This window comes from Alosa pseudoharengus, unplaced genomic scaffold, assembly GCF_046254945.1.
Source record: "Alosa pseudoharengus isolate Yale_2024_CS ecotype anadromous, Long Island Sound unplaced genomic scaffold, YU_APseudo_1.1 YU_APseudo_1.1_scf_17, whole genome shotgun sequence".
NCBI lineage: Eukaryota > Metazoa > Chordata > Actinopteri > Clupeiformes > Clupeidae > Alosa > Alosa pseudoharengus.
In genome coordinates this window covers 12,878,140-12,890,639 of record NW_027468640.1, presented here as the reverse complement: position 1 = coordinate 12,890,639, position 12,500 = coordinate 12,878,140, and the positions used below count along the sequence as shown (strand labels likewise).

At 44.1% G+C, this 12,500-nt stretch overlaps 1 protein-coding gene across 1 annotated transcript in view; it reads left to right on the top strand.

The window, feature by feature from the left end:
• LOC143127885 (phospholipid-transporting ATPase ABCA1) overlaps positions 1-12,500 on the top strand; it is a 267,356-nt gene that overhangs the window by 195,268 nt on the left and 59,588 nt on the right. The window contains exons 37-39 of the mRNA XM_076289598.1: positions 2,943-3,120; positions 5,357-5,472; positions 5,953-6,097. Coding sequence (XP_076145713.1) covers positions 2,943-3,120; positions 5,357-5,472; positions 5,953-6,097 — 439 coding nt within the window. The remainder of the gene's footprint in view (positions 1-2,942; positions 3,121-5,356; positions 5,473-5,952; positions 6,098-12,500) is intronic.

Genomic DNA, 12,500 nt, shown 5'->3' with positions numbered 1-12,500 from the left:
GTAGAAACGATGTCACGTGTAAATGCAATGCTGTCAATGCCGCTTTGAATTTCTGTCACTGCAGTCATGGAAACAGAACATCACACTTTAGTACTCTATTTGTCTTACAGTGGATAAATGGACCTAGAATCTTTTAGAGAGGATCTTGTAGCTTTCCCCAGACTGATGGGCTGTCACTACTCGCTTCCTTATGTCCTCAGATATCTCCTTTCCTCTTGGCATGGTTGATCCCTGTGGGTATGCCTCGGCACTACAGTGGTTTGGTGGATTTCCTCTCTATTTCAATCATGGCTGCTGCTTAACCCCTTTCCAAAGGAAGTGTGTTTGATTAGAAAGCTTAATTGATCATTTCAGCACCCAAATATGTTTTACATTAATCACCTACATGACTTTACCAATGCAGCTGGTGGTTCACTTACTTTTGTACATACAGTACATTAATTCCATGTTTCATGATTATTTGGCTTCTCACGCAATTCCCTCTAAACAAGTCCATGCATTTTATAAAAATACACACCTGACAGTTCATATTTAAAAATTGGTGATTATGAAATCACCAATGAAAAATCATGAAAAAACTGTTCAAGGGGTTCACATGCTTTCAAGCAGCACTGTGGCAAACCAAGGGAAGTTTATTTATTTAATGTACCCAGAGGAATTTCCATGTGCTTTCTGTTACATTGGTAAAGCCAAAAGGAAAGACACTCTACATGGGGAGGAACAGTACTCTCATTGCTAGTGTCACTGTGTCGTGTTCCTGTGAAGCCTTCACACACCTCCAGCCTCTGAATCATGAATCTGTGCGCAAGGAGAATGAGGTGTGTGTGTGTGTGTGAGATAGTGTGAGAGAGAGAGAGAGGGAGAGAGAGAGAGAGAATGAGAGGGAGAGTGAGATGTGCGATTGCCTTTGGGGTATTGCACATCGATGCACATGTGGTCCAGCAAGTGGGTTAGGTCAACCAGACCCCCCACCTCACACACTCACACGCATACACAGACACCTGCACACACACACACACACACACACACACACACACACACACACACACACACACACACACACACACACACACCCAGCCCCCCCGCCTTGCTAAATCTTGACCCGAGCTCATGTCCATCACGGTACTGTCATGCGGTGCTAACAGCCTCTCGTTTCTCTTCGTCCATATTCCCCCTCTCCCTCCCTCCTTTTCTCACTCCTCTGATGTACTGCCTAGCCTTATGGTGAGGAAGTCGATGATGCCCTTTCTCTCCAGCATCCATACGGCTTTTCCCTTTGTTTCCATGACTACATAGATATGTTCTTCAAGTCAATCCAATATAGGGCTCTGTTTTCTAGGAGTACGGCAGCTTTAAATATTTAATCAATTTATTTTTACAGTGTTTTAGTACCAAAGAACTGTCTATTCTGGCAATGATGGAGAGACAAGGACCTTTTGACTTTTTACTTGCGAGACCATGGCGAACATCTCTGTAGATCTTGTGTGATCTTTGTGTTGTTCATGTGATCTCAGAGCTGGACTCAATCAAGATGAATGGGTGTCAGCAGATATCTGGGTCTAGTGCTCTGTCTTCTCTTCTTTCGGCCTCCTCAGGCTTCTCAACTCCCTTGATGAAATTTTCATCATCTCCGTGTTGAGAGACGAAGCCCCAACCCGTGTGTTGAAACCTCACCTCGCTCTCCTCCTGTCACTTCCACTTCCCCCTACTCTGCACTTTTCTGCTCTTCTCTTGTCTCCTCTCTCTCTCTCTCTCTCTCTCTCTCTCTCTCTCTCTCTCTCTCTCTCTCTCTCTCTCTCTCTCTCTCCTCTTGTTCTCATCTCTCCTCTTCTTTTGTCTCCTCTCTCTCTCTCTCTCTCTCTCTCTCTCTCTCTCTCTCTCTCTCTCTCTCTCTCTCTCTCTCTCTCTCTCCTGTCTTGTCCTCACCTCTCCTCTTATCTCCTCTGTCTCTCCTCTCTAGTGTTCAACTGCTTTTCTTCTCTTGTCTCCTCTCTCACTCTCTCCTCCCTTGTCATCTCCTCTCCTCTCCTCTTCTCTCCTCTTCTTTCTTATCCTCACCTCTCCTCTTCTGTTCTATCCTCTCCTTTGTTTTCCTCACCTCTCCTCTCCTCTTCTCTCCTCTCCTTTCTTATCCTCACCTCTCCTCTCCTCTTCTCTTCTATCCTCTCCTTTGTTTTCCTCACCTCTCCTCTTCTCTCCTCTTCTCTCCTCTCTTATCCTCACTTCTCCTTTTCTTCTCTCCTATCCTCTCATTTCTCCTCAGCCCCCCCTCCCTCCTCCCTCTTCCTCTCTTCTCCTCTCCTCTTTTATCCTCTCATCTTTATTCACCCCCCTTTCCTCTCCTCCATTCTTCTCTCCCTTCCTATTCTCTCCTCTCTTCTCTGCATGTCTGCTCTTCTCTTATTTTATTCCCTCTCTCCTCTCCTCTTTTCTCCTGACCTCTCATCTCCTCTCGTCTTCTCCTCTATTCCCCTCTGTTGAGCCGAGCTCATACCCGTCATGACCTTCTAATAACCCCGTTACTTTCTGCTGCTCTTCTTTCTCCCTCTGTCCTAACACCTCTAGCTCTCCCCACTGTACTGTAAATAAATAAAACTAGCAGCAATGCAAAAGGTATGTGCTAGTGAAACAGCCACCCTGAACAGATCTTGCCTATCCTTCGATGAGCTGGATAAAAAAAAAAAAAAACTAAGATAGATAGATAAAAAAAACAGAAAATATATACGCGTACATACTTATACATACATATTCTTATCTCTCATACACAAAAGAAAAGTACTAATTGTCTCACAAATCAGAATTTAACACAGCAAAAGTCTTTGATTAGAAATTTGCCTTGATATTCAACTCTATGAATGTCTCACCCTCTCCAGTGTCATTGCCCCTCTTCTCTCACTCTCTCCCTCCTCTCATCCTCCTCTCTTCTGCATTTTTTTTCCCAGGGCCAGCACCTCTACGGACATGGTGGTGTCCATCTGTGTGATCTTCGCCATGTCCTTCATCCCCGCCAGCTTCGTCCTCTTCCTCATCCAGGAGCGGGTCAATAAGGCCAAGCACCTGCAGTTCGTCAGCGGCGTTAACCCCACTGTCTATTGGGTGGCCAACTTTGCATGGGACATGGTGAGTGGCTGGATGACCTGCCAATCTTCTTTGTGATTGGGTAAGGCAGTAGAGTGGGCAGTCAGGAAAAAGGCAGGAATGGTGAGAGAATTGTAGGACAATGTGCATAACTTACAAAGAGTAAATCAAGACTGAAGATAAACGGAATATATATACATATTAAAAAAAAAATATATATATATATATATTGAAAAGTCAAAAAACTAGGTTACATTGCACACTGGAGGGTGTATTTTGCTGACTTTATTTGGTGTGAACAACGGGTTTCGCAGTTTGCTTCATCAGGTTCACGTTCACAGTCAATCTACATGTAACACCTGCAGGTGAAATAGGTGGCAACATCATCACATGATTAATGAGCTTTTAATTAGTAGGCTCAGCTTAGTCTTTTCATGAAATCATATAATATGGCATCAAATTAATATTCCATTATATATAAGTTAAGTTAATTTCTGAATAGGAAGATATTGAAGATATGCTTTGAGAGGTTTGAGTAGAGAATTCTGAGCCTGGTAGCTAGCATAGGCAATTCCCCACTCCTGTCGTCAACACAAACACCCTCACCTCGCCGTGTGCCAAGGTCTGTCTGCCATGGGTCAGTTTGCTCTAACATTCATTCATTTTTTACATTATTATTTTTCACTAACTTTATCTCCAACTATGTCTCTTCAGCTGTGCCCACAGCAGAGGTCAAGTCAGCTAAAAGGGGAGATGGGGGGGGGGGGGGGGGGGAGAAATGAAAGACATGCGCATATGAGAAAGAGAAAGTCATTAACATTCCTCAGCCAAATGTGGGACCTTGACTCTCACTCCACTCTACCCTGTATGGAAGCAAGAGCAGCATGCTGCTGAGCTGAATACATTTCTAGTCCGCACTCATGTTGCGGAATCCTCCGTGTCTGAAAATATGCTGTCATTTAATAGTCCCCCCAAGAGCCACCGGGTGCACGAGTGCAAGAAATGGAGATGGCGGATAAATGGAGGATATTTGTTTGTTTTTTTTTTGTTTTTTTTTCCGCTCCATAAAAATAAAAAGCCTGGCTGATTGAAAGCGCCATGCGCAGACCTCCTAAATAACTGTTATTGGTTGCTTCCATTAGTCCTGCCTGCAAACAAGCTGTGACAAACTCGGAATTGGAAATATAAATGCTTTCTCCATCTCTACCCCCCTTCACTTAATAGTGGCATGCCTCATAGGTAATTTACATTGGAAGACAAAGATGGCAGGTCGCATATCGCTCTGGCCTATTTGTGGAAGCTTTCGAACGAGGGGTTGACAAAGTGGGGTGCGGAATGGGAGAACACTATTATGCAAGCATAGAAATGTTTTTTGGCTGGGAGCAGATTCACTCTGCCCCCGGTTCTGAATGCTTTATGGCATTTCAGAGTCGTGAAGCACTTGGAGACGAGGCCAGAGAGAGTTTATTTTTATTTATTTTTTTAGACAGAATCAACAATCCGCAGATGCATAACTGCCTTTTTAGGCATTCAAATGAATTTGTTTCCCCCAAGGAAATAGTGATTAAGAAGCAGAACTGGGTTTAGATGAGCTCTGTTTTCTGTAGCGCATGAATTCAAATTATCCTCTTACTTATTTGCTGTGTTTCGTCTACATACTATTGCCATTCATTAGGCTACAGTCTAGCCTTGGGCACTGAAATGATGGGAGAACATGCTGGAATATTTTGTTTGGCAGAAAGGCGTCTTCAGGGGAATTCATGAAATGCTTTTTTAACAGAATTCTTTACATCTTTGATTCTGATGTACATTCTTCCATTTTCCGAGCGTGAAGCGAAGAACAAAGAGGCTGAAATAATTAAGGTGATGTAACACTTTTCTGAAGGAGGGTGACTTTTTTTCCCCTCTCTTCAGCTTTTTTAAGTGAGATAAACTCAGGCCCATTGTAAACGGTGGGAGATCACTTTCAGTGAGTATTATCTCTCCCACACAGCTTCATAGAAGCCAGATAGTCGCTTTCCGTGGTTGGTTGAAAATGACCTATAGGTGAAACCAGGTACAGAAACAGGAACAGGAGCTCATTGAAAAGACTAAGCTGAGCCTACTAATTACAAGCTCATTAATCAACTCTGGAATTCCATTTTGGAATGTTCATGTTTCATCACGACACATAATGTTCCCATCCTCTTTTTTCCCAGCGAGCATCTAAAGAATGGATGTCAAGACGCAAGCCATGTGCGCGATCGTGCTTAAACTCGCTTATGTTTTCTTTTCACAGTGCAACTACATTGTCCCATGTGTCATTGTGATCATCATATTCCTCTGCTTCCAACAAAAGTCCTACGTCTCACCACCCAACCTGCCCGCCCTGATTCTGCTGCTGGTGTTGTACGGGTGAGTGCCGTGTCCCAGATTTCTGCCTGTGTGTGCGTGCGTGTGTGTGTGTGTGTGTGTGTGTGTGTGTGTGTGTGTGTGTGTGTGTGTGTGTAAAAACAGCCGGGACAAAGAGGATGTGGCTGTGCCTCTGCAGCCAACAGAGCGCGTTTCTTGCCAAGAAGAACGGAACGCTCCATGACAAGAATTCCGGAGTATTTCCATCTCCTGTTTGAAGTAGTCTCAGAGTGAATGGAGGACTGGGTGAAGAAATAGCCCAAGCACTCTGTACACTGGTATCTCTGTACTGCGTCTTCCAAGTGCTGCATCGTTGTTTGCAAGGGGTTTGAATGTGATTGTATGAGTCGTATTTCATCAGCTGTGTGTCAGCTGTGTTCAAATCACTCCAAACAGCCCCTCGTCCCACGTGCCACACACAGACTCTTCTGTACGCTATGTTCTCTAATCCCCCTCTTCTGTGACCTTCATGACCTTCCCCAGGTGGTCCATCACACCTATGATGTACCCAGCATCCTTTGTGTTCAGTGTGCCGAGCACGGCGTACGTGGTGCTCACCTGCGTCAACATGTTCATCGGGATCAACGGGAGTGTGGCCACCTTCATCATGGAGATGTTTGACGACGAGGTGAGAATCAACAGCTGTCTCTGAGATCAGTGATGGGGATTACCTATACCTTCACCATACAGAGGCCATGATATGATATATACGTACCAAAATACATCTGAATAATGATCATGTCTGACAAAGTGTTTTGTTTTCAACAGCTGTTCTTTGTCATTATGTATAACAGCAAATGCAAAGCCCTAAGGGCTCACAACTCTCACATCTCTCTCTCTCTCTCTCTCTCTCTCTCTCTCTCTCTCTCTCTCTCTCTCTCTCTCTCTCTCTCTTTCTCTCTCTCTCTCTGCCCACATTTTGACCATTGGTTTCATTTGCATAACAATCTCATTAGTTTAATCACTGCAAGCCTGTCCTTGATTGATCTGGGTCTGATTCCTTATCACGGTGCCTCTTAACTCCCGGTAAACCTCCAACATATGCCGGACTGTTTGAAAATGTAAAGGTCTTTATACATCTGTCTGTGTGTGTGTTTGTGTGTGTGTTTGGTGTGTGTGTGTGTGTTTGGTGTGTCTGTGTGTGTGTGTGTGTGTGTGTGTGTGTGTGTGTGTGTGTGTGTGTGTGTGTGTGTGTGTGTGTGTGTGTGTGTGTGTGTGTGTTTGTGTGTGTCTCCATGCTTGTGTGTGTGTGTGTGAGTGTGTCTGGGTGTGACCTCTCCTGTGCATGCGAACTTGTCAAGGGCGTTAGCGAACCTGTCGGTGGCCTGACAGAATGATGGACAGGGGATAGGGGATAGGTGTCAGCACGGTGACACCACACTGCTCGTCATTTTCTCCAGGAAATGACAACCTCAAGGGTGGCAGTGCAGACTCACTGCCCAGGTGCTGTCAAGTCTTTCCTTAGACTGAATCACCAGGCAGCAAAAACAAGAAAGGCTTTTGTGCTTGTCGTAGGTTGTTGACATTGAAGAAAAAGAAGAAAAAAAGTTCTGTAGCTAATGGTCCGAATACCTTTCCAGTCGGAGACCTCTTACAAAGGAGTCTACCTTGGAATTGGAGGCCATACAGTGGGTGTACGCTTCGGAATTTGGAAAACAGAACTTCGGAAAATGTCCCAATAGATTTTTCCGACGTGATGTCACTGACAATGAGTCTAGTGCTTTTAGCTAATGCTGCCATTTTGGGAGTAAAAAAAAAATGTTATTCTGGCTGTCATGCGAACATTTATGTAGGTCGGATTCCTCAACAGGGACCACAGTGACATTCATTGCTATGGAAAGGACACTGTAAGGATTACGAGGGTCTATTATACTCATCTATTCCCTCGTTCCCTCTGTCCTTTGGCCTCTCTCTGAGGAGTTAATAAAGAACCTTGAGGTGTTCAGCTCTGATGGAGCCCTGGAAAGGCCTCTGTGTTGGCTGTGTTGTATAGACCTTATTGTGCTGCTGAGAATATGAAGTCAAGTCACCTAGAAGAGAATAAAGGCACACTGGGTGTAAAGGAAGACATGGTCAAACGGAGGGCAGAGGTAAGCAACACCCAAAACCATGCCAAAGGGGCATCATAATATGTATTTGATACAGTTATCTGTACCGAATTAGACACAGGTAGCAGTATCACTGGGACTCACCTGGACGGTGTTCTTTCTGCGGCCCGTTCACGCACTAGGTTTGCAATCAGTCCCTCAAGTATTTTAGTGTGAACTGTTGCTGTATGACTTGACTCCTGCACTTGATCATTCATCTGTGTGATGAATTGTCCATTAGCCATATTAATGCATGTGATGTATACAATACATATGCTGACAGGTAGATTATGGCTGGTGGTATATACACGTATCATTGTTAGTGAACCAAATTTAAATGCAGGGTTGAGTAGGTTAATTTACTTGACAGTGAAAGTCTGAAGTGTTAATGTTTAAATACAGAGAATGTATTATTTCCCTTTGAGTGTATATACTGTATGTGCAATACACACCTGTATATTAAGAACACAGAGATGAGTTTGTGCAGACAGCCTGTCCCAGATAGAGAAAGAGGGTGAGAGAGAGGGAGGGAGAGAGGGAGAGAGAGAGAGAGAGAGAGAGGGAGGGAGAGAGGGAGAGAGAGAGAGAGAGTATAGGCCTGGGAGATTTGGCTGGTCTCCCCTGTGGTTTTTGCCTCAGCCGAGCTGACACTAGCATGGAGAAACCCACTGGTATTAATCACACACTCTTTCGTTCTCTCTCTCTCTCTTACTCTCATCCTCCCCCTCTCCCTCTCTCCCTTTCACTCTCGTTCTGTTCCCTGCAGCCTATAGGTGAAGACCCCTATAGAAATCAATCGCTCCAGCACACTGTTTTTTTTTCTTTTTTTTTTTTCCACTGCCTGAGACCCTGTGAGTTATGTATTCCAACGCTTCATGCATTACAACAGCTATGCAATAAGCACAAGATGGTGTTTGCCAGTGTACGACATGCAGCTATTTGGATTTGGATATACAAATCACTCAAATCTTCATATCTGAGTGCAACCATGACAGTATGAACCAACATACATCTACCCACATACAGTACTAGCACACAGCTACTGTATACCCCCACATACACCAGTAGGATAATATTGCTGTGTACAGAATGTATATAGTGGTGTGACCGCATGTGCTTAAACAGCCTAACAATTGTGACAGTATAGGAGGTGTTGTATTTTTTTGTTTAGTCAGAAACATTTGTAGAGAGAGATGCATGTAAATAGGTTTCTAGGTTGTTTTCTGTTGATGCATTCCCTTTGACCGGATGCTGGATGCATCTACACAATGAAGGCAGCAGATCCCAGTTATGGGTCCTAAGATCTAGAAGCCCTACATACGTCTGACTTAGCTACTTTAGCTTAGCTACTTCAAGGAATCACCCACTTGCTAGAAATCAGGTCTTTGAAAAAAGTGGACTTAAGGTGGACTTGGTTGTAGATCCAGTCTGTGAAATTGACTAATGGTCAAGTGCCCCTCAGCGGCTTGCTTCTTATTTATTTATTTATTTATTTTTTGCTCCCCCGTTTCTCTTCCCTTATATACCATTTGAAGTCCCTGTGGTCTCGGAGGCTGGGGTAGCTGAGGGAGTACGAGGAGCTGGAATATGGGTCACCCTGGGGGCTGTGGAGAGTTCTCCCCTTCAAAGCCTTTTGAGAATGATTTATTGGTTTATGAGCAAAACTTAGGAGGAATTGTCAAGCGTTTCATCATCGTCCCGAGAAGCCTCTTAGATCTCCTTGATGAACGCCCAGTCGAGATGAGATCTTGTATTGATCTTGAATTATGTCTCCATCTCTACCCCCGATCTCTCGCAAAGACAAATGGTCCTCCACAAAGAAGGTCATCTCTTTTTCTCTTTCTGTGTCTATCCCTCTCTCTCTCTCTCTCTCTCTCTCGTTCTCACTGGTTCTTTATTTCTTTTTCTGTTTTGGACTTCTTTTTGGAAATTCTTCTATTTCTTTTTTGCAGCAGCGGCTATCCCCTAGCAAGAAAACAGCAGTGGCAACTTAAGTCTTAATCAAACTGGTTTAGACAGGAGACTGCCTTTGAAATGCAATCCACGGTTCATTCAAAAGAGACTTACACAAATCCCTCGCTCAATAACAAGCTAAAATAAATGTGTTAGTTTTAGAAAAGATGCCTCTTGTGTCTGCCTAATCCATACGTCAATTTACCCTCGAGGGGAAGCGAAGTGAGTTCCTTTGAAATGCAATCCAAAGGTCCGCTCAGTAAATGACCTCCGTCTGTAATGAACCGGACTAAACATGACATCTTAATGAGAGGAGACGGTACCAGGCAGTTAGGGAGACGGAGAGGCGAAACGTTAGACCAACCTGAGTCCACCTCTACTTCCTGTGAGCCCTCCCCTCCTTCCTGTGACACATGGCAGCCTTCAGTGGCTTTCTCTCTGATCAAGCATCTTTGGCCTTTGAGCTTTGACATTTGCCCAAACATTGATCCAGTGTTCTTGTTGCCCTTAGTCTGAATTTACCTATAGCATACTATATGACAATGAATCCATCATCTGCTAGTTAATAAGTGTATGCCCTATATGGTATCAAGGCCACACTTGAGTAATAGTATGCACTGTGTACTTTTATATGCAGTATACTGAAATTCCAAATGTTCCAACATACATACTTATATTCCAGTATAATACAATGAATATAAGACAAATACAAACTAGCTACCTACAACGGTCTGTTGTGGCTTTAGGTATGTAAATCCAGATGCAGGCTGAATGTCCGTCTCTGCTGAATCTTCATGATAGTCTCCTTTCCACTTATTTGTGGAAACGGATGTGCACGTCCACAATACTGTATGTTTTAACAGGTGCCAGACAAAACGTGTCAGAGAGAGAGAGAGAGAGCAGTTCTTATTTGCCTGATGAAGATCTGTTGAGATCGAAACGTTGCCTTTTTAGAATAAATAAATGAAGTATCTCTTGGAGCCCATATACCTTGTGCAGACCATCTGCTTCTCAGTCTCCTTTCTACTCACACATACTGTGTAATGAGACATGATATGTGCATGCATGACCCTGCTGACCTGAGAGTCAAAAAAGCAGATCTGTTGAAATGAAGGCCTCTGTGGTCATCATGTGCTTAGCACTGGATCGGGCCCAGTGCTGAAGTGAACTGAGGAGAGATAAGAGAAGCGCGTTTTGTTGTGCGCAGTAAGCGGTCTCTCCGCTATCTCTCTCTCTCTCTCTCTCTCTCTCTTTCTCTCTCTCTCTCTCTCTCTCTCTCTCTCTCTCACACACACTCTCTCTCTCTCTCTCTCTCTCTTTCTCACAAACTCTCTCTCTTTCTCTCTCTCTCTTTCTCTCTCTCTCTCTCTCTCTTTCTCTGTCTTTGTCAGTCCCTCTTTTTTTGCCAGGAGTGCCGGAGAGACAGGAGCTGTGGATTTTTATTATTTCCTCATGTGTTCCTTCTCTTTTGAAGAGTGTCCTGAAAAGAAACACATGAATTATGCATATGGAGTAGGATGCGGAGATGGGATAGGAAAATCTCCCTCTCTGCTCTCTCACACACACACACACACACACACACACACACAAACACACACACACACACACACACACACATACACACATACACATACACACACACACACACACACACACCGGACACACACGCATGTACACTCCCGCACGCATGCACGCACGCACACACACACACACACACACACACACATATCCACACGCACACACCCTCATGCACATACACACAAACTCATGTAAACACACACACATTCACTCTTGCTGCATCTCCCATGCACTCCTCTCTCTCTCTCTCTCTCTCTCTCTCTCTCTCTCTCTCTCTCTCTCTCTCTCTCTCTCTCTCTCTCTCTCTCTAACTCTCTCTGCCTTCCAGTTATTCTGTCCCTATTGCAATGCACCTTTCTTTCCCTACCTCTCTCTGGGGCAGAAGCGTCCACTTGAGGCGTATTTTCTTTGCAATGCGCGCATAAAAACATGCCGTGGTAAAACCGCAGACTGCCTGTCGCAGGAGCTGACAATGACAATTTGCGCTTTTCCGTGTCATGCATATGCATTCATAGGAGGGTCAGGGAAATATGGGAGTTTTGGATAAAAAGATGGGAGGAGAAGTACAAAATGGGCCTAATTAGGTATTCTCATATATGAACGAAAACTGCCCATGAAAGGTGATTCCGGACTTTGACGCAATTGGATAACACTACGTCTGTCATCTGTTTAGCTCGCCTCTGGCCTGCCTATATCAGATACAAAGATATGATTGGTTCCCCGCGATGCAAGGGGCAAAAGTTACGTGCTTCATTACTCGTTGCGAGTCTCTCACTGAACAAATGCTTCCGTGAGAACTCTGGATTCCCAGGGTACAGAATCGCTATTCAGAGCACCAGTTTTGCATCTTTGTACTATATCAAAAGCAACATTCTAAAACTGATAGTTCCGGTCCTTGATTGTGATTGGCTGAATCACGTTCAATGCCGTTGTAAAATCCAGCACAAACATACACCATGACCGCATTCCGTTCTATATTACTGCGCTACCACAACTTGATACAAAGTTAAAGTAGCTGCGTCTCGATGTTGCTTGGCAACCATTCAGATAGAGGAAATATATTTCTTGGCAGAAGAATGATTATCTAGGATTAACTCATTATATTTCAAGTTGCTGTACCTTTACTTTATGAAACTTTGCCAGGTATTTAACAGTTTTAGAAAAGCAATAAGCCACTCGAGTCTGTAGGTTACGCTGATTCTACAACAGCTAAGGGGGGTTTACTCCGCTACCGTGTCGTGCCTAACAACGCCCCTTAGCTGCTGTAGAATCAGCGTAACCTACGGCCTCTCGGGGCTTATTGCTTAATTAACTTTCGCTGGCCTTTCGAATGTCTTACTTTCACTTTCACGTCATCCACTTAAACTTTCCTACTTGCTAGATTTGACCAATCTTCCTTATTCTATGTGCACA